This window comes from Pristiophorus japonicus, chromosome 2, assembly GCF_044704955.1.
Source record: "Pristiophorus japonicus isolate sPriJap1 chromosome 2, sPriJap1.hap1, whole genome shotgun sequence".
NCBI classification, from domain to species: Eukaryota; Metazoa; Chordata; class Chondrichthyes; family Pristiophoridae; genus Pristiophorus; species Pristiophorus japonicus.
The window spans coordinates 272,928,159-272,956,122 of record NC_091978.1 but is presented as its reverse complement, the minus strand read 5'-3'; the positions used below and the strand labels follow the sequence as shown (position 1 = coordinate 272,956,122).

General features: G+C 47.8%; 1 protein-coding gene across 1 annotated transcript in view; it reads left to right on the top strand.

Annotated features, from left to right (window-relative positions):
* The window catches only part of LOC139230373 (von Willebrand factor A domain-containing protein 2-like), a 181,270-nt gene that overhangs the window by 149,911 nt on the left and 3,395 nt on the right, over positions 1-27,964 (top strand). Inside the window, exon 12 of the mRNA XM_070862201.1 lies at positions 9,351-9,902. Coding sequence (XP_070718302.1) covers positions 9,351-9,902 — 552 coding nt within the window. The remainder of the gene's footprint in view (positions 1-9,350; positions 9,903-27,964) is intronic.

The following is a 27,964-nucleotide window of genomic DNA, read 5'->3' as shown; positions in this document are numbered from 1 at the left end:
CGCCGCCGCCGATCGGATTGCAAACGGGCATCTGTTATAAAGAAAAAGACCTTTGTGCATTTTGATGCAGGTGAGGGCCTTCGATGATTCCTCCAGTTCCTGCGTCATGTAGGCTGAAGTCAGATCCAGTTGCAAAGAGGTCATCGGCCTTTGGTAGTGGGTATAGGTCCTGCAGGGAGAAACGATTGATAGTTACTTTGTAATCGCCACAGATTCTGATGGTGCCGTCTCCCTTGAGGACTGGGACGATAGGACTGGCCCACTCGTTGAACTCGATCGGAAATGATGCCCTCGCTTTGCAGCCGGTCTAGCTCGATCTCTACCCTTTCTCTCATCATGTACGGTACTGCTCTCACCTTGTGATGGATGGGCTGTGCCCTCGGAATTCGGTGGATCTGCACTTTTGCTCCTTGGAATTTCCCGATGCCTGGTTCGAACAGTGAAGGAAATTTGTTTAAGACCTGGGCACGCAAAGTGTCGTCAGCGGGCGATAGCGCTCAGACGTCGTCCCAGTTCCAGCGTATCTTTCTCAGCCAGCTCCTGCCGAGCAGTCTGGAACCATCGCCCGGTACCACCCAGAATGATAGCTTGTGCACCACTCAATCATAGGAGACCTTTACGGTAGCACTGCCGATGACAGGAATAAGTTCTTTTGTGTAGGTTCTTAGTTTTGTGCGAACTGGAGTTAAGATTGGCCTTGAGGCCTTGATGCACCACAATCTTTCGAAAGTCTTTTTGCCCATGATGGACTGGCTCGCGCTCGTGTCCAGCTCCATTGACACCGGGAGTCCATTTAGTTCAACATTCAGCATTATCGGAGGACAATACGTGGTGACTGTGTGCACACCATGTACCTCTGCCTCCTCTATCTGAGGCTCTGGTTTGTCGTAATCCTCCGTGGATCTATCCTCCTCTGCAACATGGTGGTTTGCAGGTTTAACAGGCTTTGCAGCTCACCTGCACACTCGTTGGAGGTGTCCCATTGTTCCACAGCCCTTGCAAACGTACTCTTTGCATCGGCATGAATGGAAACGATGATTACCCCCGCAGCGCTAACAAGGTGTTAATGGCCTTGCATTCATCACCCTTGATGGTGGACTCTGAGACCTCTGCGGACGTGTAGCTGCAGGTATGTGTGACCTGCCCTGTACATTACGATTCGAAAACAACATCACTTTGTTCACAGTACATGTAGCAGCACTTGTGTGCTGAGAGATTTGCTTAGTATTGTCACTCGTGGCAATGAACGCCTGGGCTATCGCTATGGCCTTTTTCAAGGTTGGGGTCTCTGCAGTCAAAAGTTTGCGAAGTATGGTTTCGTGGCCAATGCCAAGTATGAAAAAGTCTCTGAGCATGTGCTCCAAATGTCCTTCAAATTCGCAATGTCTTGCAAGGCTTCTTAGCCTGGCGACATAACTCGCCACTTCCTGGCCTTCAGACCTTTTGTAGGTGTAGAACCGGTACCTCGCCATCAGAACGCTTTCCTTCGGGTTCAAATGCTCTTAGACCAGTGTGCACAAATCGTCGTATGATTTCTCTGTGGGTTTCGCTGGAGTGAGCAGATTCTTCATGAGGCCATACGTTGGTGCCCCACAGGCAGCGGGGAGGATCGCCCTTCGTTTGGCAGTGCTCTCTTCCCTATCTGGCTCATTGGCCACGAAGTATTGGTTGAGTCGCTCCACAAAAGTTTCCCAATTATCTCCCTCTGAGAATTTCTCCAGGATGCCCACTGTTCTCTGCAACTTTGGCTTCGCTATCTGTATCTTGTCGCCAGTTGTTGTGTATGGAGAAAGAGTCAGACTGAACACTGTGATCTCAAAGTAAAGTGTGATCTTAGTCTTTTATTGCAGGTCTCCAGAGTGCCTCTCCAACCTGTGAAGCCTCCTTAAATACCTGTGCTCCCAAGGGATTATGGGATCCCTTGGGACTCCAGGGGATGGGCTCTCTGGTGGCTGTGCAGAGTAAATACAAGTTTACATATATAACAGGAGGCAGTTCAGAGAAGGTTCACGAGGTTGATTCCTGAGCTGAAGGGGTTGTCTGATGAAGAAAGGTTGAGCAGCTTGGGCCTATATGCATTGGAGTTTAGAAGAATGAGAGGTGATCTTATTAAAACGTATAAAATTCTGAGGGGGCTTGACAGAGATGCAGAGAGGATGTTTCTTCTCTGGGGGGAATCTAGAACCAGGTGACATAGTTTCAGAATATGGGGTCACCCATTTAAAACAGAAATGAGGAGGAATTTCTTCTCTCAGAGGGTTGTGAATCTTTGGAATTCTCTACCCCAGGGAGATGTGGAAGCTGGGTCATTGAATATATTTAAGGTGGAGCTAGACAGATTTTTGAACGACAAAGCGTCAAGGGTTATGGGGAGTGGGCTGGGAAGTGGAGTTGAGGACAGGATCAGATCAGCCATGATCTTATTGAATGGCGGAGCAGACTCGAGGGACCAAATGACCTACTCCTGCTCCCATTTCTTATGTTCACATGTTCTTAATTTCGGCCACTGTGTCTCCTTAATTAAATTTCCTTGAGGAGGGCTGGGAGTCAGATAAATTATGTGTTTTTCTTCTGAGCCTGGGTGCCATGCCCTACTGCCTTGTTTGCCTGTTTGCTCCAAAGGGTTCTGTTGGAGACATTTTTGAAAAGTATGACATGATGAGACATGCAGTGAAATTATTTGGGAGTCAAGTGAGTGAGCCAAGCACGGCTTCTCCCTTACCTGGTTGACCCCCAGTCTGAGCAGAACTGCCTTTTAAAGGCTGCACCCTGATTTTCATGCATCTGCAGGTGAGACCTGTTTTACATGGGATTTATGCCAATGACAATAGTCATAGTGAGTACAATGAAAGACTTGCATTCATTTGGGGCTAAATTTTCCACTTTTGTGCTTATCGTCCAAAAATGGGCATTATTTCCGGCGTGGGCGGTTAAAAATGGGTTTTCAGATTGCTGGATTCTTGCCCATTCTCAAAGCACCTAGTCTCCATTTTTTTAAATGGGTGTTACTGCGAGAGATATGAAATGGGCGGTAGCGTTAAATCTCGTTGACCTTCTGCCGTAAAGTGTCGCCGTCCTTTGCAATGACATGGCCGTGCTAGATTCCCGTGATTCAGGAGGTCAAGGGTCATCATGATATGCGCAGAAGAGGAGACAGTGAGAGAGGGAGCTGAGAGGGACTGAAGGCGTGTGTGGCTGTGGTGTGTGCTTGTTTGGCTGTTGTGGGAGGCACGAGGGAGATTCACCAGCAGCAAAAAGCCTACTAAGCATCGAGAACATAGTTGACACCGAGTTTTTGTCCAACAAACAAGATATAACATGGAAGGGATGGTGGAGGCCCTGGAGCTGGTAGCCCGGGACACTGGTGGCAGAGGGCACCCAGTGGTCCCGGAGCGCGGCACTGAACCCCAAGGTGCCGCACCCCATTCCAACCACACGAGAGCCAGGAGCAACATCTTGCTTCTGGCTCGGAGCACGTTCCCACCTCAGGGCCATCTCTCCCATCTCGGCCGTCATCACTGCCCTCCCTCCTCCCACCGCCTCCAATGAAGCATCGCCTGAGGAGCTCCTTGGCCAAGCGGCTTGGAGTCAGGAGGGGAAGGAGAAAGGGTAGAGGTGTGGAGGAAAAGCAGGGGGGGGGGGCAGTGGGGGTGGGGGGGAAGGGTTGGTTTTTACAGAAATATTGATGATTTCAGACAAATGTTCAGTTTAAGTGTTTTTTATTTAACAAAACCTTGTTGCGCATTGGCTCAGATAGCTGCACCGTTACACGCTGGTGATTCCTTAACATCAGAGGGTATACTGACACTTAACTTCAATCAACTTAAACTTTAACTGTCACCAAGGTGATGCCCACCATTGATGTATGACCTACACACCGAGCAGTATGTCAGCCTTGTAAATACCACCAATGTTCTTTCAGGCAAAGTGTTCATTGATGAGCTTCTGATGTAAGGTTCTTGCAGCTATCATGCCACCACGGGCCTTTTCATGTGGTCCACAGGGGGGCGGGTGCATGGCTTCAGCATCAGCCTGATTGTCTGGCCGATGTCAGCGTCTGCCTTCTCATCCTCCTCTTCCTCTCTCTGATGAGGTGTACTCTCAGACTTATCAGGCAATTCTTGTCCCCTCCTGATAGCCAAGTTGGGCAGCATGGAGCACTCCACCACGAATTGAGCTACCTGCTCAGGGTGGTATTGGAGCTCGTCTCCTGAGTGGTCCAGGCATCTAAAGCGCAGCTTAAACACTCCAGTGTTTTTCTCCACGATATTGCGAGTGGCTCTGTGGCTCTCGTTGTATCATCTCCGGCTTCGGTGGGTGTCATGCAGCGGGGTCATCAGCGAGGTGGTGAGGCCATATCCTTTGTCACCAAGCATCCAGCATTGACCTTGTGGCTGATTGTTAAACAAGTCAGATACAGTGCTCTCGCACAGGATGTGAGCATCATAGATGCTGCCCAGAAACTGAGCATTCACTGCTATTATAATTTGCTGGTGGTCGACAACGAGATGGACATTTTAGGGAGTGGAATCCCTTGCGGTTCCTGAAAACCTCTGCCTCCTGAAAAGGTGCCCGCATTGCGGTGTGCATACAGTCCAGTGCTCCCTGCACCTTGGGAAAGTTTGCAATTCTGGAGAATCCTAGAGGCCTCTCACTCTGTGTCTCCCTGGTCATAGAGAAGCTGATCAAGTCCCTCCTGCGTGCGTACAGGTCTTCAGTGACCTGTCTAATGCAGCAATGTGTGGCATGCTGAGAAAGTCCGCAAATGTTGCCAGCTGAGGCCTGAAAAGAACCCAAGGCGTAGAACGACAGTGCCATGGTGACTTTGACCTCGATGGACAGTGCAGTACTGATGGTGCTGGTAGGCTGCAGATCTCCCCTTTTAAGCTGACATACCTCAGTGATAACCTCTTTGTGGAAGCGCAGTCTCCGAAGGCAGGTGATGTCGGGCAAGTCGAGGTAAGACTGCTTCTCCCTGTACTAACCCTAACCCTAACCCTAATGTCTGGTCCTCTTCATCAGTCTGGCACATCTTACATTGGGCACATAATGCTGTGGAGCACACCTGCAGCGATCTCGAGTCTGCTGCATGTAATTGGTCATCAAGAGAGGGTGAGAAAGATCAGGCCCCATTGCAGTAGCTCTCTGTTTTCCACCAATTGCTCACAAACAATAAATGTCCCGACGAAGACACCTATTCAATTCCAATTGGTCACAGTATGGTCAAGATATTTGTACAGATGTTCACATCAACTCCAACAACCTCCAGAGTACATCCGAACTCCCCCAGGTTAAAGCACAGCAGCCTTTTAAAGGATACGACATGTGATGTAGAACATGGCGTCCATAACGTTGTGATTAGTTTAATTTTCTGGGCGTTTTTTGGGCAAGCGATATTGTGGCAATATGTGTGTGAGGTGGTGAAAGTGACGCTGGCCGATCTCATGGCCGCTAGTTTCGGTAAATATGCTCTTAATGAGAAAAAAAAGTGGGCGGGCGGTATTATTGAATCTTGCCGTTAAATCAGTGCGGAAATTAAAGCTGGGCGATATTATGGGCGTTGATTTCGCCCATTCTGATGATTCCGCCCAAAAAATTTGGGCGGACAGTAATATTTTTTCTGGCATTACACACATGGGGAAAGTAACACTCGACGATAAGTTTAAAAAAAATGCCCGTCAGTTTCCATTTTGTGGTTAAATGGGCGATATCTGGGTGTTATACTGCATTTCAGCAGTAAAATGGGTGTTAAGTGAGCATTAAGCATGCAAAAAAAGTGGAGATTCTAGCCCATAGTGTCTTTCACAACCTCAGGATGTCCCAAAGCACTTTAAACTCAGTTAAGTCATTTTTGAGGTGTAGTCACTGTTGTGCGAAATGAGTGTGCAAATGAGCTGATCCAGGAAACCCTAGTGTAAATACCTTTGTCTAAAGCTCCTGCGAGCGCAAATCTTTTTCTCAGGGTGAAAGTGGCACAACTCACCCTGATCTCAGCACTAAAACTGCTGCTCATTGGCTTATTAGAAACAGATGGCTGAGCCTCAGCTCAGGGAGAGAGCTCGAAGATTCTCAGACATGGCTCTGGAGTCATTGGTGGTGGCATGGAGAGGAGGTGGGCTGTCCTCTTCCCACAAGGCGGCAGGAAGCCATCGTCTCAACCATCCAGAAGGCTGTGATGGGAAATAGCTGTCTATGTGGCGGCCAGCACTGTGGTCCCCATGTTGTCAATCCAGTGCAGCAAGAAGTTTAATGACCTCATACGGGAGGTCAAGGTGAGTGAAGGCTTCAGCAAGTGCCATATCTCACCATCTGACCACACCCCTATCATTCACCTACCTACAATCTCTACCTATCCCTACTCAGATCTCACAATCATAGCTTCACTTCACTCTCACAACCTTACCATTGCTGTAACCCTCACATCCACATCATACATCTTATGCACACTGACAGCTATTCAACTATGACAGGCACATCATCCAAAGACATTACACCACACTGACTCACAGATCCCTTTCTCTTGCAGACCAAGGTGGCACATAATCACTGGGAGCAGCAGCAGACAAGCGGGGGACATGCTGCCAAACATGCGTGAGCCAACTGGAGGAGTGAGTGCTGGACATCATTAGACGGGAAGGTATGGAGGTCATGGCACCTGGTGAGGTTGAAGTCCTGAGGGAAAATAATGATATGCTCATTCCTAATCCTTCTTCTCACATCCCATTTCCCCCTCATCTCACAATCTCTTCTCAATTTCAAGCTGCTGATGCTCTTTGCGTGCATATCCTGCTTCCCCAACCCCCTCCCAGCTCTCCTCACCATAACCCGACTCTTGCGACTTTCTGCTTTCAGGTAATCAAGAGCAAGCAGCAGCCCAGCCTATCCCTTAGGTGAAGGAGGAATGCGAGGTGGGGAGACGAAGATGACACAGTGTCACTGCTTCTGTCACTCGCAGACACCAGCTGAGAAACTGGCACTGCGCATACTTTAGAGGCTAGTGTAGAAGTGGGATCTGCACAGAGTGAGGCATCGAGCACGATTGGGCTGCAGCAAGGCCAGGGGGAAAGGGTAGCTCTGGGGCCAGCATCCTGGAGGGAGAGTTCATGCGCATGTTCTGTTGCACAGGACTCAGATGAGGATCTCAATGGGGCAGCCTTCAGAAGAAGTGATGAGCATGCACACTGAATTACTAGGTGCAATTGCAAGCCCGCCAGAGAGCCTCTTGGAAATGCCAAGGAGCATGGAGGAGTCCACCTCCAACATTGGCCGGGGCCTTGTGCACAGCTTGGAGCCCATGATTTCCAGGCTGGAAATGATGGACAACTCAGACTGCTGCCATCGTGGCTGGGTTTACCACTGTCGACCAGGGCTTGCAGGTGTCCTTCAGCACATTGCTAGAAATGCTGAGGTGCCATCCCGGGGAGTGGCAGTGGGTCAGTAGAACAGGACTCTGCTGTCCTCTCTCATGATGACAGCATTCCTGTTCCCACCGCTGCCACTCTGACATTGCACTTGCCCCTGCCTGTCAGCCAGCCAACTCAGATAGCTGTCGCACATCTAGGTGTTGCCATCTACAGCTGGGCCATCTAGGTCCAGAGCTGCTCGAGGCCGCCCTGCAAGGCCATCTGAAGTCTCCTGCACAGAAACTCAGCAGCCTTTCACCAGCCATGCTGTAGCCACTGAGGAAGCACTTCATAGGAGCACTAGATCAGGAATGGGGAACCTAACGACAGGCACTAAGGGTTGGATATTGTATGTGTAAATTGATTATTGATAAATTTAATAATTTAGAATCTTTTGTGGTGGCTCTCATTTCAGCTTTTTGCCCAGGACAACCCTGCGATATTCCGTGAAAGAGGAATGATATGAAGGCGATGTGGTGAGCAACGGGTATGGGGTTTCATTCATTCGAATCGGAGTCTAATGAGCGGTCAAGGCAGTGGAACCATTGCTTCAGTAGCCTGACGGTCTGCTCGATGTGGTTCCCGGTGGAAGCATGGCTCTCATGAGTTCTGGGCACAAGTGGGGGGGTCATGAGCCAGGTGCAGAGCAGGTAGCCCTAGTCTCCGAGCAGCCACCCTCGAGTTTGATGTGGTGGCTGAAAGATTGGACACTGGACTAACGCAGAATGAAGGCATCAAGACTGCTGCCAGGATAGCGGGCATTGACCATTAGGGAGCGCTGGGCGTGGTCGCACAACTGCACATTAAGTGAGTGGTAGCCTTTGCGGTTACGGAAGATCTCAGGATTGTTAAGAGGTGTCTGCAAAGCCACGTGGGTGCAGTCGATGGCGCCCTGCACCATGGGGAAGCCCGCTATACTGACAAAGCCATATGCTCGCTCATCCTGCTTCTCTCTGTTTAGAGAGAAGGAAATATAGTCCTTTCTCCTGGTGTAGAGCGCCTCAGTGACCACCCGAATGCAGCGATGGACGGCGAACTGTGAGATGTTAGCTGTGTCTGCTGCTGCAGACTGGAAGAATCCGCTGGTGAAGAAATTGAGGGCCACGGTGATGGTGGTGGTCGCAGGCTGCAGATCTGGTTGCAGGAGGTGTCAGATTTCTATAACAACCTCCTTGCTGAAGTGGAGCCTCCTGATACACTGCTCCTCACTTAAGTGGAGATAAGAGAAGTGATCTCGGAAGACCCGAGATGGGTAAGGCGTCCTGTTGCGAACTCTCTTGGCCCTCCTCCTCTTCCCTCTGCCCGCATCTTCTCTTCGTTGCCTCTGCTCCCTCTCTCTGAGTTACTGGAGTGCGAGGAAGACTGGCAGTAGTGCCCCAGACCATGGCTAACTCTTAAAGTGGCCACAAATCAAGAAACAAATCTTGCATCCATGTATTTCAGCAAATAATTGAAAAGTCAGCTAAAACAGCTCCTTCATAAATCAATCTCTAAAGCATCTTGTAAATGAATAACTTAACAATTTCATTCAGTAAAAAGAAACCAAAAACTTTAACCATATGAGATTAAACCAAATTCTAATCCTACGTATATAGGTATATACGACAAAGGTATTTTACAGCCCTGTGGAAATTGTCCCAGTTTTTATTGTACAATATTGACAGCATTAACTCTTCCAAATTTGCTTCTAGAAAATTGTTGGAAAATGAGAGTTGGGAAAGAATTTATGCAAGAATTCTGTCAAAATATGAAGAATCCAACCACATTGTCAGGCTTAAAACAGAGCTGGAATGCAAGGGATCATGCATGAGGTGCTCTCAATGGTATAAATGTAACTTTCATTGAGTTTAAAGAGAATCAGTGGTCAATCAAAAGGTAACATTTCAAGATATGACGGAATACAAATTAGAATACAAGTTAGTGCAGTGTGACTCTATTGTTTTACAGGTTGTTTTTCCAAGTCTTTGGATCTAGTATTTGCAGTGGATGCTTCTGCCAATGTTGGAAGACAGAATTTTCGTCAAATAAAAGGGTTTGTGAGGAACGTGATTTCACAGTTTGATATCGACAGAGACCTTACACAGGTTGCTATGGTGATCTACAGCAACAAACCTCGAACTCTCTTTAACTTGAATTCCTTTGACAGTGAAGGAAAAATTAAAAGGGCAGTCAGCTCAGGCCCATTTCTGGATGGGAATGCTCACACTGGGAAAGCACTTAAATATATACTGGAGGATACCCTAAGCATCCAGAAGGGAGCAAGGCCAGGAATCAACAAGTTTGTTGTGATGATCACTGACGGTCAGAGTTCAGATGATGTTGTTGCTGGTGCTGAACAGCTGAGACTTAATGGGATCACCATCATCATAATGGGAGTGGGTGATGCTCAGGCAACATCACTTCTGAGAATTGCAGGAAGCCACAAGTTCATGATTCCTGTTCGCTCTTATGAAGATTTTAAACATTATGAAATCAACTTGGTACGAAAAATATGTGAAGGTAAGCTACACATACAACTGTACTTTAAAAGTTTAAAAACAGAGTATAAAGTTCTATTTTAACAATATGGAGGGGGAATATGGGCTGATGTGATGGTTAACTAAATATGAGAAGCCTCAGTAATCAACAGGGCCTGTGGGGTATTATTTCATCTTGGTCTATACCTGTTCCTATAATCTCCGATCTCACTGTCACCAAATATATATCCAGCTCCATTTTGAAGAAGATAATTGACACAGCATCAGTTTTTGCTGAAAGTCTGCTCTTTACAATCCCCTTTACCGTGAATGAACTATTTACATGGTTTTCTGAGCTATTTGTGGCTCTTCTGCCAAAGTTACAGCAGACAAACTGGAGAAATTCACCCGATGAGAAAAAGCCATTCAACTTATCAGGTCTCATCCTTCATGAATCAAGTAGCAATATTTATGTACTACCCACAGGAATTGTCAATGAAAGTATAAGATTATTGTGTAGCTAGTGTCAGAGAGACCAGTACTGAGTATGTTTTATAATGTCCTACTGTAGAGTATTTGCTGGTCACTCTGTAGCAGTAGATCTTGATTGTCTCATAGGAAGTGAGGCGATAACAGGCCTTTAAATGGTATAATTTTCTAATAAAAAGTTATTATAATTACAAACACAAATAAAGGTAAATTAAAATACAAGGATTTGAGGATTATAGAAATTACAGTACAGAAGGAAGTGATCTCATCCATTCCACCTGTGCTGGTGCTACCTCTAACTGGAACTACCTATTCTAATCCATTTATTTCGCCTTTTTCCAAATTCTTTTCTTTCTTCCATTTCAAATACTTATCCAATTGACTTTAAATTATATTAGAATATTTAAAGGGGTATATACAATGGAGAAACCTGTGAAATGCATGAAGTACAATCGTGTATATTGCATACTAGGATCCCAAGGTGGATCCAAAATTAGCCCAGAGGCAGGAAGCAAAGGGTAATGGTTGATGGGTATTTTTGTGACTGGAAGGCTGGTGCTCCACATGGTCCGGTACTAGTCCATGATTTAGACGAATGTAGGTGTATGATTAAGAAGTTTGCAGATGATACAAAAATTGGGCGTGTGGTTGATAATGAAGAAGAAAGCTGTAGACTGCAGGAAGATATCAATGAACTGGTCAGGTGGGCAGAACAGTGGCAAATGGAATTAAATCTGGAGAAGTGTGAGGTAATGCATTTGGGGAGGGCTAACAAGGCAAGGGAATACACATTAAAGGGTAGGACATGGAGAAGTGTAGAGGAACAAAGGGAACTTGGAGTGCATGTCCACAGATCCCTGAAGGTAGCAGGACAGGTAGATAAGTTGGTTAAGAAGGCATATGGAATATTTGCCTTTATTAGCCGAGGCATAGAATACAAGAGCAGTGAGGTTATGCTTGAACTGTAAAAAAAAAAAATTAGTTAGGCCATAGCTAGAGTACTGTGTGCAGTTCTGGTTACCACATTACAGGAAAGATGTGCTTGCACTAGAGAGGATACAGAGGAGATTTACGGGGATGTTGCCTGGGCTGGAGAATTTCAGCGATGAGGAAAGATTGGATAGGCTGGGGTTGTTTTCTTTGGAGCAAAGGAAGCTGAGGGGAGACCTTATTAAGGTGTATAAAATTATGAGGGGCCTAGATAGAGTGGATAGGAAGGACCTATTTCCATTAGCAGAGGGGTCAACAAACAGGGGGCATAGATTTAAAGTAATTGGTGGGAGGTTTAGAGGGGATTTGAGGGGAATTATTTTCACCCAGAGGGTAGTGGAGGTCTGGAACTCACTGCCTGAAATGGTGGTAGAGGCAGAAACCCTCACCACATTTAAAAAGTACATGATTATGTACTTGAAGTGACGTAACCTACAAGGCTACGGACCAAGAGCTAGAAAGTGAGATTAGACTGGATAGCTCTTTGTCTGCCGGCACAGACACGATGGGCTGAATGGCCTCCTTCTGTGCTGTAATTTTTTATGATTCTATGATACCTGAGTAGGGCAGAAGAGGAATGCACAAGGACTAACTGTCACTAAGTCACTATATTCCAACAGTAAAATCAGTAAACTTGGGAAGTAACTTAATGGGCTCAATTTTCCCCAGTTATTTGCGCCGTTTTTTTGGTGCGCGCTGCTTTTTTTGGCCTAAATTTAAAAATCCAAGTTTCCCCAAAGACTGTGTGCCAGTGTAACTCACTTAGTTATGAATTTTTAGGTTAGTTTATTTTGCGTCATAGGGGACGTAACCTGATGTCTGTGGGGATGTGTGGAAGCCGAACTGAAGGGATGAGAACCCTTACATGATGCCACTATGCATCAAAAGAAGCCCAAGGAGCTGGGGGGTGGGGAGGGGCTGGGGGCGGAAGCCGAACTGAAGGTATGAGAGGCCTTACACTATGCCATTATGCAGCAAGCAGCATCAAATGAAGGTGGGGGGATGGGGGTGTGTGGAAGCTGAACTGAAGGGATAAGAACCCTTACACTATGCAACTATGCATCAAAAGAAGCCCACGGGGCTGGGGGGTGGGTGTGAGGGGGGGCGGGGGGCTGAAGCTGAACTGAAGGTTTGGGAAGCCTTACACTATGCCATTATGCAGCAAGCAGCATCAAATGAAGCTCGGGGGGAGGGAAGGGGGGGCAGTAAGAGTGGCTGTTTCCGGATCTAAGCAAGTCCATTGCGCATGCTCAGACGTGGGTGTCGTCCATACTAGGGTGTTGACCTTGGGGAGAGACAACAAAGAAGCTTATCCTGTCATGTATGTAACCAGCATACTACTGTAACCCCTATACAATTGTAACCCTCATGTAACCACTACATACTGTACATGCTTACTAGAAATGCACACCTTGACCACAAGGGGTGTACTTGTGGGAGACACTCCTTACCTGGAGATTCAGGTATATAAGGGGAGGTCCCTCGCAGGGCCAGCACTCCTTGGTCCAGGTAATAAAGGTGAAGGTCACAGAGTGACTGTGTCTGCAGTACGTGCCTCGTGTGATTATGTTTAAGAGTTAAGGACTCAACACCTGGCGACGGGAAACGTGAATCACTGAACCCAGAAGATGGCCACTGGTAGCTCAGAGGAACGTTACTGTGTGGGTGAAGACTGGGACAATTTTGTGGAGAGACTCCAGCAGACCTTTGTCACGAAGGACTGGCTGGGAGAGGATGCGGCTGACAAGCGGAGGGCGCATCTACTAACAAGCTGCGGGATCAAAAACGTATGCGCTGATGAAGGACCTGCTCACACCCCACAAACCGGCCGACAAGTCTTTTCAAGAGCTCAGCCAGCTGATCAGCGAACACTTAAAACCGGCGAGCAACATACACATGGCCTGGCACCGGTTCTACACACACCGATGTCGGGAAGGGCAAAACATCTCGGACTTCGTGGCAGACTTGCGGTGCTTGGCCAGCCTCTGTAAGTTCTCAGACGCCTGCAGCGGGGAGATGTTAAGGGATTTTTTTCATTGAGGGCATTAGCCATGCCGGGATCTTCAGGAAGCTCATAGAGACCAAGAACTTAACTTTAGAAGGGGCAGCATTAATAGCTCAAACTTTCATAGCAGGGGAAGAAGTGACCAAGCTAATTTACGTGAGTAGTCCTGCGTCCAACATGGCGACAGACCAAGGAATTAACGTGATAAATGCGGCTCAAGATCTCGCAGTCAGGCAAAGGCATTTTGAAACTGCAGCAGTCAGACAAAGGCATTTTGTAACTGCCCAAGCTGAAACTGACTCTAAGGTGGGCCCCCGACAGGGACAATGGAGAGGGGAGCGGCAATTCACGCCATCAAGGGGACCATTAACACCCACCATCAGAGTGTTTAGAAACAACCAAGGGAACAATCAGAAAGGAATGCCTGCTAACAGTCCTTTTGTGAACAACGATCTCAGCCAATGCTGGAGATGCGGGGACAGACATTATGTGAAAAGCTGCAAACTTCAGTTCGTCTGTAGGAGTTGTAATATGCCAGAGGACATTTGGCTAGGGTTTACAAACAGCCGGTAGCGAGGCTAATCTATGAAACAGAGGAATCAGACGAGGGGTCTGCAATGCAGGATGAGGCCTGGGGTAAAGCCATGGATGCTGAAGTTCAGCGGGTTCATGTGGCTGATGTCCACAGCTCATACACCAAAACGCCACCCATGATGATGAAAGTTTTATTGAATGGCATCCCGGTGCGCATGGAGCTGGACACGGGAGCTAGCCAGTTCCTCATGAGTGCACAACAATTTGAGAAACTATGGCCACACACAGTTAGCAGGCCCAAACTGGAACGAATTAATACGCAGCTACGGACGTATACCCAAGAGATCATTCCAGTGCTAGGCAGTGCAAACGTGGTGGTAACACACAATGGGTCACAGAACCGGCTGCCACTCTGGATTGTTCCGGGAAATGGCCCCGCGCTTTTGGGAAGGAACTGGCTAGTGAGATGAACTGGAAATGGGGGGATGTGCACGTCATTTCATCTGTGGAGTGAAGCTCATGCTCACAGGTACTACAAAAATTCGGGTCACTGTTTCAACCCGGTGTCAGAACGTTCAAGGGCACAAAAGTAGTTATACGCATCACCCCGGACACCAGACCAGTGCACCACAAAGCCAGAGCGGTGCCGTACATGATGCATGAGAAAATAGAGAGTGAACTGGACAGGCTGCTCAGAGAGGGCATGATTTCGCCCGTTGAATTCAATGACTGGGCAAGTCCCATTGTTCCTGTCCTTAAAGCGGACGGCTCGGTTAGGATCTGCGGTGACTACAAAGCCACCATCAACCGGGTGTCCCTGCAGAACCAATACCCGCTCCCGAGGGCAGAGGATCTTTTTGCCACGTTGGCAGGTGGCAAGCTGTTCACTAAATTGGACCTCACTTCGGCCTACATGACTCAGGAACTGGCTGAAGAATCCAAGCTTCTGACCACCATCACGACGCACAAGGGTTTATTCATCTACAACAGGTGTCCTTTAGGGATCCGTTCGGCGGCCGCCATCTTTCAGAGAAACATGGAAAGCTTGCTGAAATCCATTCCCGGCACAATCGTATTCCAGGACGACATCCGAATAACGGGTCAGGACACCGAGGAACACCTCCACAATCTGGACCGGGTAGGCCTGCGGCTGAAGAAGGCCATATGTGTGTTTTTGGCCCCAGAGGTCAAGTTTTTGGGCAGGAGGGTTGCCGCAGACGGGATCCGGCCTACCGAATCCAAAATGGAGGCGATCCGTCGTGCGCCCCGGCCCGGCAACACGTCGGAGTTGCGATCGTTCCTGGGACTTTTGAACTATTTCGGGAACTTCCAGCCGAACTTGAGCACATTGTTGGAGCCATTACACGTGCTCCTGTGTAAGAGTTGCGACTGGTTTTGGGGGGACTGTCAAGAACGGGCTTTCAACAGGGCGCGGAACCTACTTTGTTCTAACAACCTGTTAAAGTTGTATGACCCCTGTAAAAAACTAGTTTTAACATGCGATGCATCATCACCATACGGGGTTGGGTGTGTGTTGCAGCAGGGTAATGGAGATGGACCACTCCAATCGGTGACTTATGCCTCCAGGTCGCTCTCCCAGGCAGAGCGTGGGTACGGCATGGTCGAAAAGGAAGCACTCGCTTGCGTTTATGGTGTGAAAAAAATGCACCAACACCTTTTCGGCAGACCGTTCGAGTTAGAAACGGACCACAACCCATTAACTTCTCTGTTGTCCGACAGCAAGGCGGTCATAAGAACATAACATAAGAACATAAGAATTAGGAACCAGGAGTAGGCCATCTAGCCCCTCGAGCCTGCTCCGCCATTCAACAAGATCATGGCTGACCTGGCCGTGGACTCAGTTCCACTTACCCGCCTGCTCCCCGTAAACCTTAATTCCCTTATTGGTTAAAAATCTATCTATCTGTGATTTGAAAACATTCAATGAGCTAGCCTCAACTGCTTCCTTGGGCAGAGAATTCCACAGATTCACAACCCTCTGGGAGAAGAAATTCCTTCTCAACTCGGTTTTAAATTGGCTCCCCCGTATTTTGAGGCTGTGCCCCCTAGTTCTAGTCTCCCCGACCAGTGGAAACAACCTCTCTGTCTCTATCTTGTCTATCCCTTTCATTATTTTAAATGTTTCTATAAGTCTACTCAATCTATCATCATAAGGTAACCCCCTCATCTCCGGAATCAGCCTAGTGAATCATCTCCGTACCCCCTCCAAAGCTAGTATATCCTTCCTTAAGTAAGGTGACCAAAACTGCACGCAGTACTCCAGGTGTGGCCTCACCAATACCCTGTACAGTTGCAGCAGGACCTCCCTGCTTTTGTACTCCATCCCTCTCGCAATGTAGGCCAACATTCCATTCGCCTTCCTGATTACCTGCTGCACCTGCAAACTAACTTTTTGGGATTCATGCACAAGGACCCCCAGGTCCCTCTGCACCGCAGAATGTTGTAATTTCTCCCCATTCAAATAATATTCCCTTTGACTGTTTTTTTTTCCAAGGTGGATGACCTCACATTTTCCGACATTGTATTCCATCTGCCAAACCTTAGCCCATTCGCTTAACCTATCTAAATCTCTTTGCAGCCTCTCTGTGTCCTCTACACAACCCACTTTCTCACTAATCTTTGTGTCATCTGCAAATTTTGTTACACTACACTCTGTCCCCTCTTCAGGATCATCTATGTATATTGTAAACAGTTGTGGTCCCAGCACCAATCCCTGTGGCACACCACTAACCACTGATTTCCAATCCGAAAAGGACCCATTTATCCCGACTCTCTGCTTTCAGTAAGCCAGCCAATTCTCGATCCATGCTAATACATTTCCTCTGACTCGGCGTACCTTTATCTTCTGCAGTAACCTTTGTGTGGCACATTATCGAATGCCTTTTGGAAATCTAAATACACCACATCCATCGGTACACCTCTATCCACCATGCTCGTTATACCCTCAAAGAATTCCAGTAAATTAGTTAACCATGATTTCCCCTTGATGAATGCATGTTGCGTCTGCTTGATTGCACTATTCCTATCTAGATGTCCCGCTATTTCTTCCTTAATGATAGCTTCAAGCATTTTCCCCACTACAGATGTTAAACTAACTGGCCTATAGTTACCTGCCTTTTGTCTGCCCCCTTTTTTACATTAGCTGCTTTCCAATCCGCTGGTACCTCCCCAGAGTCCAGAGAATTTTGGTAGATTATAACGAATGCATCTGCTATAACTTCCGCCATCTCTTTTAATACCCTGGGATGCATTTCATCAGGACCAGGAGACTTGTCTACCTTGAGTCCCATTAGTCTGTCCAGCACTACCCCCCTAGTGATAGTGATTATCTCAAGGTCCTCCCTTCCCACATTCCCGTGACCAGCAATTTTTGGCATGGTGTTTGTGTCTTCCACTGTGACGACCGAAGCAAAATAATTGTTTAAGGTCTCATCCATTTCCACATTTCCCATTATTAAATCCCCCTTCTCATCTTCTAAGGGACCAACATTTACTTTAGTCACTCTTTTCCGTTTTATATATCGGTAAAAGCTTTTACTATCTGTTTTTATGTTTTGCGCAAGTTTACTTTCATAATCTATCTTTCCTTTCTTTATTGCTTTCTTAGTCATTCTTTGCTGTTGTTTAAAATTTTCCCAATCTTCTAGTTTCCCACTAACCTTGGCCACCTTATACGCATTGGTTTTTAATTTGATACTCTAATTTATTTCCTTGGTTATCCACGGCTGGTTATCCCTTCTCTTACCGCCCTTCTTTTTCACTGGAATATATTTTTGTTGAGCACTATGAAAGAGCTCCTTAAAAGTCCTCCACTGTTCCTCAATTGTGCCACCATTTAGTCTGTGTTTCCAGTCTACTTTAGCCAACTCTGCCCTCATCCCACTGTAGTCCCCTTTGTTTAAGCATAGTATGCTCGTTTGAGACACTACTTCCTCACCCTCAATCTGTATTACAAATTCAACCATACTGTGATCTTTTACTAGGAGATCGTTTATTATTCCTGTCTCATTACACAGGACCAGATCTAAGATAGCTTGCTCCCTTGTAGGTTCTGTAACATACTGTACTAAGAAACAATCCCGTCTGCATTCTATGAATTCCTCCTCAAGGCTACCCCGTGCGATTTGATTTGACCAATCGATATGTAGGTTAAAATCCCCCATGATTACTGCCGTTCCTTTTTCACATGCCTCCATTATTCCCTTGATTATTGCCCGCCCTACCGTGAAGTTATTATTTGGGGGCCTATAAACTACGCCCACCAGTGACTTTTTCCCCTTACTATCTCTAATCTCCACCCACAATGATTCAACATTTTGTTCATTAGAGCCAATATCGTCTCTCACAACTGCCCTGATATTATCCTTTATTAACAGAGCTACCCCACCTCCTTTCCCTTCTTGTCTATCTTTCCGAATTGTCAGATACCCCTGTATGTTTAATTCCCAGTCTTGGCCACCCTGTAACCACGTTTCTGTAATGGCCACCAAATCATACCCATTTGTAATGATTTGTGCCGTCAACTCATTTACTTTATTTCGAATGCTGCGTGCGTTTAGGTAGAGTGTTTTAATACTAGTTTTTAAACCATGATTTTTAGTTATGACCCCTCCTGCAGCCCCTTTATATTCATACATATTGACCCTTCCTATCACCTTGTGGTTTACACTTAGTTCTACTCTGCTCTGTTGCCTCCTGCCTTTTGCATTCTTTCTTGGGGTCCTGTTCATCTGAGCTCTCACCCACTCGAACTAGCTCAGAGCCCTCTCCTGGGTTCCGAATACTCCTTGCATTGAGGCACCGAGCTTTCATGCTTGCCTTTTTATTACACTTTGACCCTTTAGAATTTTGCTGTACAGTGGCCCTTTTTGTTTTTTGCCTTGGGTTTCTCTGCCCTCCACTTTTACTCATCTCCTTTCTGTCTTTTGCTTCTGTCCCCATTTTGTTTCCCTCTGTCTCCCTGCATTGGTTCCCATCCCCCTGCCATATTAGTTTAACTCCTCCCCAACAGCATTAGCAAACACTCCCCCTAGGACATTGGTTCCGGTCCTGCCCAGGTGCAGACCGTCCGGTTTGTACTGATCCTACCTCCCCCAGAATCAGTTCCAATGCCCCATGAATTTGAATCCCTCCCTGCTGCACCACTGCTCAAGCCACGTATTCATCTGAGCTCTCCTGCGATTCCTACTCTGACTAGCATGTGGCACTGGTAGCAATCCTGAGATTACTACTTTAGAGGTCCTATGTTTTAATTCAGCTACTCGCTCCTTAAATTCATCTCGTAGCACCTCATCCCTTTTTTTACCTATATCGTTGGTCTCTATATGCACCACGACAAACTGGCTGTTCTTCCTCCCTTTTCAGAATGTTCTGCACCCGCTCCGAGACATCCTTGACCCTTGCACCAGGGAGGCAACATACCATCCTGGAGTCTCGGTTGCGGCCGCAGAAACGCCTGTCTATTCCCCTTACAATTGAATCCCCTATCACTATCGCTCTCCCATTCTTTTTCCTGCCCTCCTGTGCAGCAGAGCCAGCCACGGTGCCATGAACTTGGCTGCTGCTGCCCTCCCCTGATGAGTCATCCCCTTCAACAGTACCCAAAGCGGTGTATCTGTTTTGCATGGGGATGACCGCAGGGGACCCCTGCACTACCTTCCTTGCACTGCTCTTCCTGCTGGTCATCCATTCCCTATCTGGCTGTGGACCCTTCACCTGCGGTAAGACCAACTCGCTACACGTGCTACTCACGTCATTCTCAGCATCATGGATGCTCCAGAGTAAATCCAACCTCAGCTCCAATTCCGCAACGCGGACCGTCAGGAGCTGGAGGTGGATACACTTTCCGCACACGTAGTCGTCCAGTGTCCCTGAGTTCCCACATGGTGCAGGAGGAGCATATCACGTGACCGAGCTCTCCTGCCTTGACTTAACCCTTTGATACACTTAAATTGGCAACAACAATGCTAAAGGTTACTTATTGTTATAGAAGAGAAAAAAGAAAAACTACTCACCAATCACCAGCCAATCACTTACCCCCTTGGCTGTGACGTCACCTTTCTACTTTTTTGCCTTCTCACTGTAGCTGCACAAGCACACCTCCTCCTCGACGCTGCCCGAACTCCTGAACTCGCAGCCTTTTTATAGGCCTCCGACGCCGGACTGTCGCCTCTTCCTCGACGGTCAATACAAATGCGTCAACTCACATACAACGATGGGCTCTCATGCTGGCTGCATATGACTACACCATACGGCACTGGCCAGGCACCGAAAACTGCACTGATGCGCTCAGCAGGCTCCCACTGGCCACCACCGAGGGGGCGGCGGAGCAAAGCGCTGAGATGGTCATGGCCGTTGAGGCTTTTGACACCGCAGGCTCCCCCATCACAGCCCACCAGATCAAACTCTGGACCAACAGGGACCCCCTCCTATCCATGATAAAGAAATGTGTCCTGACGGGGGATTGGGCGCCCACGCACGGGGCGTGCACCGAGGAGGTCAGACCGTTTCAGAGACGGATGGATGAGCTCCCCATCCAAGCCGACTGCCTGCTATGGGGCAGCCGAGTGGTCATGCCCCAGAGGGGAGGGAAGCATTTATCAGGAAACTCCACAGCGAGCACCCTGGCATCGTGTTAATGAAGGCCATTGCCCGGTCACATGTATGGTGGCCGGGGATTGATTCACACCTGGAACACTGGGTTCGCAGGTGCACGACGTGTGCCCAGCTGGGCAACGCCCCCAGGGAGGCCCCGCTCAGCCCGTGGCCCTGGCCCACCAAGCCTTGGTCACGCATTCACGTAGACTATGCGAGCCCGTTCATGGGAAAAATGTTATTGATAATTGTCGATGCATACTCGAAATGGATCGAGTGCATCATATTAAACTCGTGCACAACATCCATCACCGTGGAGAGCCTGCGCATGGTTTTCGCGACCCACGGCTTACCGGACATTCTGGTCAGCGACAATGGCCCGTGTTTCACCAGCCATGAATTCCAGGAGTTTATGTCGGGTAATGGCATCATACATGTCTGGACGGCGCCTTTCAAGCCGGCTTCCAATGGCCAGGTGGAACGTGCGGCCTAAGTCATAAAGCAAGTCATGCTCCGCATCCAAGGACCCTCTCTGCAGTACCTCCTATCGCGCCTCCTGCTGGCCTATAGGTCCCGACCGCACTCGCTCACGGGAGTTCTATCCTCATGAAACGTACGCTCAAAACGTGGCTGTCCCTCATCCACCCAACCCTGGCAGACATTGTTGAGGGTAAGCGTCAGTCCCAAACCGAGTGCCACAATCGTAACTCAAGGGAGAGGTGTATAGAAATGGATGATCCGGTATTTGTACTTAACCATGCATTGAGACCCAAGTGGCTGGAGGGCCTTACCAATACCCTATACAGTTGCAGCCGGGCCTGGCCCATTCAGCCTCCCTCTCCCTTCTCTCCTCCTCCTCCTCCCCCTCCCCCTCCCTTCTCCCCCTTTCCCCCACCTTCCCCCCCTCCCTCCCATTCTTCTCCCCCCTCCCTTCTCCCCCCTCTTCTTGCCCCTCTTCTCCCCCCTCTTCTCCCCCCTCCCTCCCTTCTCTCCCCCCATTCCCTCCCTTCTCCCCTTCTCTCCCTTCTCCCCCACTTCCCTCCCTTCCTCCCTCCCTCCTCCCCCTCTCTCCCCCCCTCCCTCCACCCCCCCCTCCTCCCCCTCCACTCGCTGTCAGAAACACAGACACTGACAGACAATGAGTGAGAGACACACAGACAGACAGACAGATAGATTTGTAACCTACGCCTGATTTTCTAAGTGCAGAGAAGGTTTTTCTGAGCGTACAAAAATCTACACTTACTCCATTCTAAGTTAGTTTGGAGTATGTTTTCACTGCCTAAACGGGCTTAAGTGGCCGGACACGCCCCCTTTTGAAAAAAAAATTCAGTTCCAAACTGAAACTGTTCTAACTGACTAGAACTGGAGCAAACTAAATGCCGAGAATTGCAATTTCTAAGATACTCCATTCGAAACCAGTTGCTCCAAAAATACAGGAGCAACTCAGGCCGAAACTTGGCCCCAATTATGGGCAGATATGCCGCAAACACTTGGACGAAGTAAAGAAAAGGTTCAGCATAGACACCGATGAACCTGAGGAAGAGCATGAGATGTCAACCACACCACTGCCAGTGGACGAGCAACAAGGATAATCACCAGCATGCACAGTCCTTGCGGCCAGCCCAGACAGGCAGGAATCACCTCAGGTGACAGAAACGCATGCCAAGGCTCAGCCACCAGAGCCTCAACTGCGGCGCTCCACGAGAGAACGTCGACCACCTGATAGACTTAACCTTTGAGTCAAAAAGACGTGAGGGGGGAGGTGATGTCATGTATGTAACCAGCATACTACTGTAACCCTTATACAATTGTAACCCTCATGTAACTACTACATACTTACTAGAAATGCACACCTTGACCACAGGGGGTGTACTTGTGGGAGACATTCCTTACCTGGAGATTCAGGTATATAAGGGGAGGTCCCTTGCAGGGCCAGCGCTCCTTGGTCCAGGTGATAAAGGTGAAGGTCACAGAGTGACTGTGTCTGCAGTACGTGCCTCATGTGATTATGTTTAAGAGTTAAGGACTCAACATATCCTGCCTGCCATTTTGAGCTTCTTGCAAAGGTACAATTTAATCATGGGGCAATATTGACAATACCATACCTCGTGCAAGCCTTCTTCATGATGGTGCTGCGGAGGAGACAATTGATTCGACACCATCGCATGAGGAACCTCAGAGCACATAGGATGATGGGCAGGAGGCCTTACCCATGTCGGGTATATCGAGACAGTTGTTCATACCTGCACTTGAGTGATGCAGACTGTGTGAGAAGGCTGCATTTCCACAAAGAAGTTGTACCTGAGATAGTAAAAGCAGACCTGCAATCAGGAAGACTTCTTTGTCAGTTGAAGTGAAGGTTACAGCTGCACTTTCATTCTATGCATCTGGATCATTCCAGGCCACAACTGGGGATATGTGTGCCATTTCTCAACATGTAATACATACCTGCATTCGGCAGGTGACTGCTGCACTATATGCCCAGAAGAATGATGACATAAAATTCCCCATGACCGCCCAGGCAATGCGTGAAAGGGCTGTGGGCTTCTCCAGGATTGCTGGCTTCCCAAAGGTATAGGGCTGCATTGATTGTATCCACATCACCTTGCGAGCACCTTTGGAGGATTCCGAGATGTACAGGAACAGAAAAAGCTTCCACTCCATTAATGTGCAACTTGTGTGTGACGACATGCATCACAGCATGTCAGTTGATGCAAGATGCCCTGAGAGCACCCATGATGCGTTCATTCTACGCGAGAGCGCTATATCTGCTAGAAGGGCAGAGCTGGCTACTGGGAGACACAGGGTACAGCCTCGCCACCTGGCTCATGACACCCCTACGTGTAACCCAACAAAAAAACTGACTGAGAATACAACATGTCGCACATTGCGATGCGCAGCATCATAGAGAGGACCATTGGCATCTTGAAACAGCATTTCTGATGCCTGGACCATTCCTGAGGGTACTTGCAATACTCCCCTGAGATTGTTGGTCACTGTTGTGTGCTACATGCTGCATAACTTAACCATCATGAGGCAGCAGCAGCTGGTAGTAGAAGACCCACCTGAGGTGAGAGTGGCTGATGATGAGGAGGAAGATGCAGATGGCGAGGAGGAGGAGGAGGAGGTCGAGGAAGCCATGAAACTACCTGAACCCGGAGCACAACGGCGGAGGAGGGCAGGCTGTCGTGCCCCTTTGACGATTGCTCGAGCCTTGCGCCAGCAGCTAATCCATGAATGCTTTGCTGTCTGAAGGCTCAGTGGCAACTATTCCAAATGGACCGTGTTTACTATTTGGACCTGTTCTGTAATATTGTGTTGTGTTAATGGAACAAAAATGGAAATGATTCTTCTTTACTTCAAAAAGTTGAGTTAATAATGGAACAAATAATGGAAATGATTCAGTTATAATTAAAAATATATTTTGTTTAAAAGTTTAACAAACATTTGTTTGCACTTAACTTATCTTTAATAAAAATATTCTTGTTTTCAGTTAAGACCACAGTTCACTTAAAAACTTTAAGATCACTTACAAACTATTAAACTTGTAAATTTACATAACTAAAAAAACTTTTAATTTGAGAACAGTTACAACAGTAACAACAATAATAATAGCAACAACAACAACAGCAGCAAAGAAAGGCTGCACCCATCTCTCCTCCACCTTATTCTAAGATCGCCTGCTGCGCTTGGTCTTGTTGACTCCACCCCTGCCCGCAGTCGATGGCGCAGCGTTTCTTGGGTTGGTACCAAGCTTATTCTTTCGAACATCTCGGGTAATGCTCACTTGTTGTTGGGAGGTGAGGGGCACCCGGTAATGTGGAAAGCCCGGCTTGGGCCTCTTCAGAGGTTGGTCTGGGGATTGGAGTGGGAGTGGCAGTTGATTCTGTCAATGGGCGCAGGGTCAGGGCATCTTCCCTTATTGCAGCAGCTAACTCCGACATTCCCTCCCTCATATTCACCGACAGTGTCTCAGCTACCTGCGACATTTCTCCCTCATGTTCCTGAAAAGTGTTCCTGTTTCTCATGAGAGTGCTGTTACTTTTCCCGACAGTCCCGATATCGCATCAGCCACCCCACTGATGGTATCCAGGAGTGATTGTGTAAGGTTAATGCTCTCTGCACTCATTGCCATCATCTGATCCACATCTGTTAGATCCTGTACCTCAGGAGAGTGCTGTCAAGCTCTCCTTCTCCTCCTCACCATGGGCATGCCTTGCTACATCCCTCTGGGACCCGCAGCCTCGGATGGTGGGGCCCTGGGTGTGCCTCACGGCACCCCACTGGAATCTCCAGCTTCGGACTGTGGGAACCATGGACTGTTCCAGCAAAACTCGCACCACTCAGGAAAGGGGCTGGCACTTCAATGGGTGCCACCTGCACTTCCTCCAAAGTGAGTATAACAATGGGGGCTTCATCCATCCCCTCTCTCTCCCTCTCACCCCCATGCTCTTGGTCTGGAAGGTGGGATTGGAAGATGTTCTCCTCTTCAGGCTCGTCCGTATCTGAATCTTCTTCTGCATCGTCAGGGTTGGCCTCAAGTTCTGCAAAATATAACAGAACAGACAAATGGTTAGCAATAGAGGAGGGAGCAGGGCGGGTGAAATGAGTAGGCTCACACAGCGCAGACAGCAGGCTGATTTGAAGGACCACGATGAATGATAGCACATTGCATCAACCGAAGCGTAGCTGATGGAGACATCCCCATGAACCGAAGCATGGCTAGCCCATGCAGTACTTAACATTTAGCAAAGCCAGTCTGTGGAATTTGCAGGACTTACCCTCTCCCTTGAGTGTGGGACCAGCTTGTGCAGTGGTGGTTGCTTTTCTCCAGGCAGGACCCATCAAAGCAGCGACCCTCTCTTCCAGAGGTATCAGTGGCTGCAGATTTGCTGGGCCTCCTCCTGTTCAAGTTTTTTCCCATTTGTTTTGAGCCACCTTCCTCTGCAAAGGTGAAAATATAACTTTTTAAGAGAGTGTGTCTTCCTGCTGGGTGGGACGTCATCACAGGCAGTTCCTCGTATTGAGGTTGACTTTCTTCCACGCCAAAAAGGGATGAGTTCAGAGGTGTTTCAATGAAGGACCAAATATGCACGTCCCGAACTACATCCTGAAGGGTGGAAGATGCCTGTGCATGGATTGCACAACAGCCATTGCACAACAGCCACCACAATATATACAGATGGTCACATTTACAATTGCAATTCCATTGAATAAATGAAAATATTACTTACACTAACTACTTGACCAAGGTCCTGTCACTTCATTTTGCACTGGCCTGCAGACCTCGGGGTGGTCACCATTACACAATAATCTTCTACAAGTTGGTTCCAGCGTTTCTTCATTTCTATTGGTGAAACTTTTATGTGACTTCTGCTGGTGTCCAGCTCATGCCATCTGGCTTCAATTATAGTAACCAGTGCCTCCACTTCATCCTGTAAGAAATTTTTGGTCCTTGGGCCGCATTGCATCTTGTATTGAGCTCCGATTTTTCCAATGAGAATTAAAGTTCTCACACACAACTGGCTCTTTAAAAATGCCTGAATGCAGACCGGGAGGTGTACTGGACTGGGCATGCACGCCCATAGCAATAATGTCAAAAACGTCCTTTTTATTTCACGCATGCGCAGAGGGGGGGGGGGGGGCATCATTTTTTCGGCGCAGACATTAGGCTCCAATACCCCCCCATCCCCCGAAGCTACAGGACAGGCTGCGTGGCGCCAATTTCGAAAAATAGAACAGGGAAACTTGGTACTTATATTTTTGGAGTAGTTGAGACCAGAAAAACAGGCGTAACTCTGGCAATACGCCAAAAAATGGCATTGGGGAAAATTGAGCACAATATATTATACAGTACAAGCTGGGGAAAATAGTGTGACTATAGTGGATAGCAAGGCGAGGAAAGAAAGAACTGGGAGAAGTTGATAGGAAGAAGAAAGAGACCAGACGGTGTAAACAGGAGGTATGTGGTCAGGATGTGAGCTCAATAGATAACTGTTCTTTTGAAATGTGAGGAGCTGATTAACAATCAATCAATGGAGGTTGTCTTTAAAGGAATGGAGAAGGCTGGTAGAGATGATAAGAATGATAATTTTGTGAAGCACATTGCTACTTGGGGAGCCAGTGGGAGACTCAATGATCAGGGGTTTGGATAGTTATGTCTGTCCAAACTTTCAGTTTTAAATAGTAACTTTCCCTCCTGGTGTCAGAGTAAAGGATGTCAAAGAGTGTGCAGAACTGCTTTTAGGAGGGTTGGGTGAGTAGCAAGTAGTTGTAGTTAATGTAGGAACTAATAAATGGCATTGATAGGACTGAGGAAGGGATGTTGCACAGGGAATATGAGGAGCTGGGAAGGAAGCTAAAAGCAACACTTAAAAGCTATCATTTCCTGGAAGAATAACAACAACTTGTATTTATATAGCACCTTTGATGTAAAGAAATGTCCAAAGGTGCTTTACAAAAGAAATGGACATCAAGCCAGGAAGCGACAGATTGGGGGCATGACTGAAAGCTTGGTTGAAAGGATGGATCTTGAGAATGTTTTTAAGGGTGCAGAGGTTTAGGGAAGAACCACCTCAGAGTGGGACTAAGGTTGCTGAAGGCTCTGCAACCAAAGGGAGGGGAAGATGTAGAGAAGCCCAGAGACAGAAGGAACACAGTGTTCAGAAACGGATTTAGAAATGGGGGAGATTGGAGATGGGATGGGGCGAGACCATTGAAGGATGTCCTAGAGAGGGATAAGGATTTTTAATTTGATGTGTTTGGTATGGGACACCAGGCATATGGGCAATTGGGACTTAGTGTGGGACAGGATACATGCAACGAAGATTTTGACAAGTTGGAATTAATGGAGGGTAAAGAATGGGAGGCCAGCAAGAGCACTATAGTTGGGGGGAATTTTAACCACCAAAAACAGGTGGATTTGGGTTGGTGGGATGTGAAAATGTTTTAAATCTCAAACACGACCCGAACCAGTCTGAAACCTGCCCACTTCTGGTTTTAACGGAGGTGGGTTGGGGAGCGGGCAACCAACCCACTGCCCATTCCCAGGAGGCAGGTTGGTCATTTAAATATTATAAAGAGGTTGTGTTCTTCATGCTTTGTCTCTAATCCAGGCTTACCCTGGCTGGCCAGGTTTCCTGGGCCTCGGGAAACTTGGCAGCTAAGGGAAGGCGAGGACTGCTATGTGGAAGAGGGAAATGCCTTTCCAGCGCAATTTGTGAGCAAGGAAGAGCAGAAGTGCTTCCTCCCAGCTCCCCAAGCTTGTCTGCTTCTCCTGCACCCCACACCCTCAAACATTCAGATCCTCCTATGCTATCACTTCAGTTGCAGGCTCCCTACCTGCTTCTGGCCTGCACTCTCCTTCGGAGCGTTCCTCACCCAAAAAGGAATAACACAGCAGTGGCCCAATCTTCAATCACTATTCACTGGCTGCTCTGCCCAACTCGATGGTTCTATGGAAATGAGGCCCG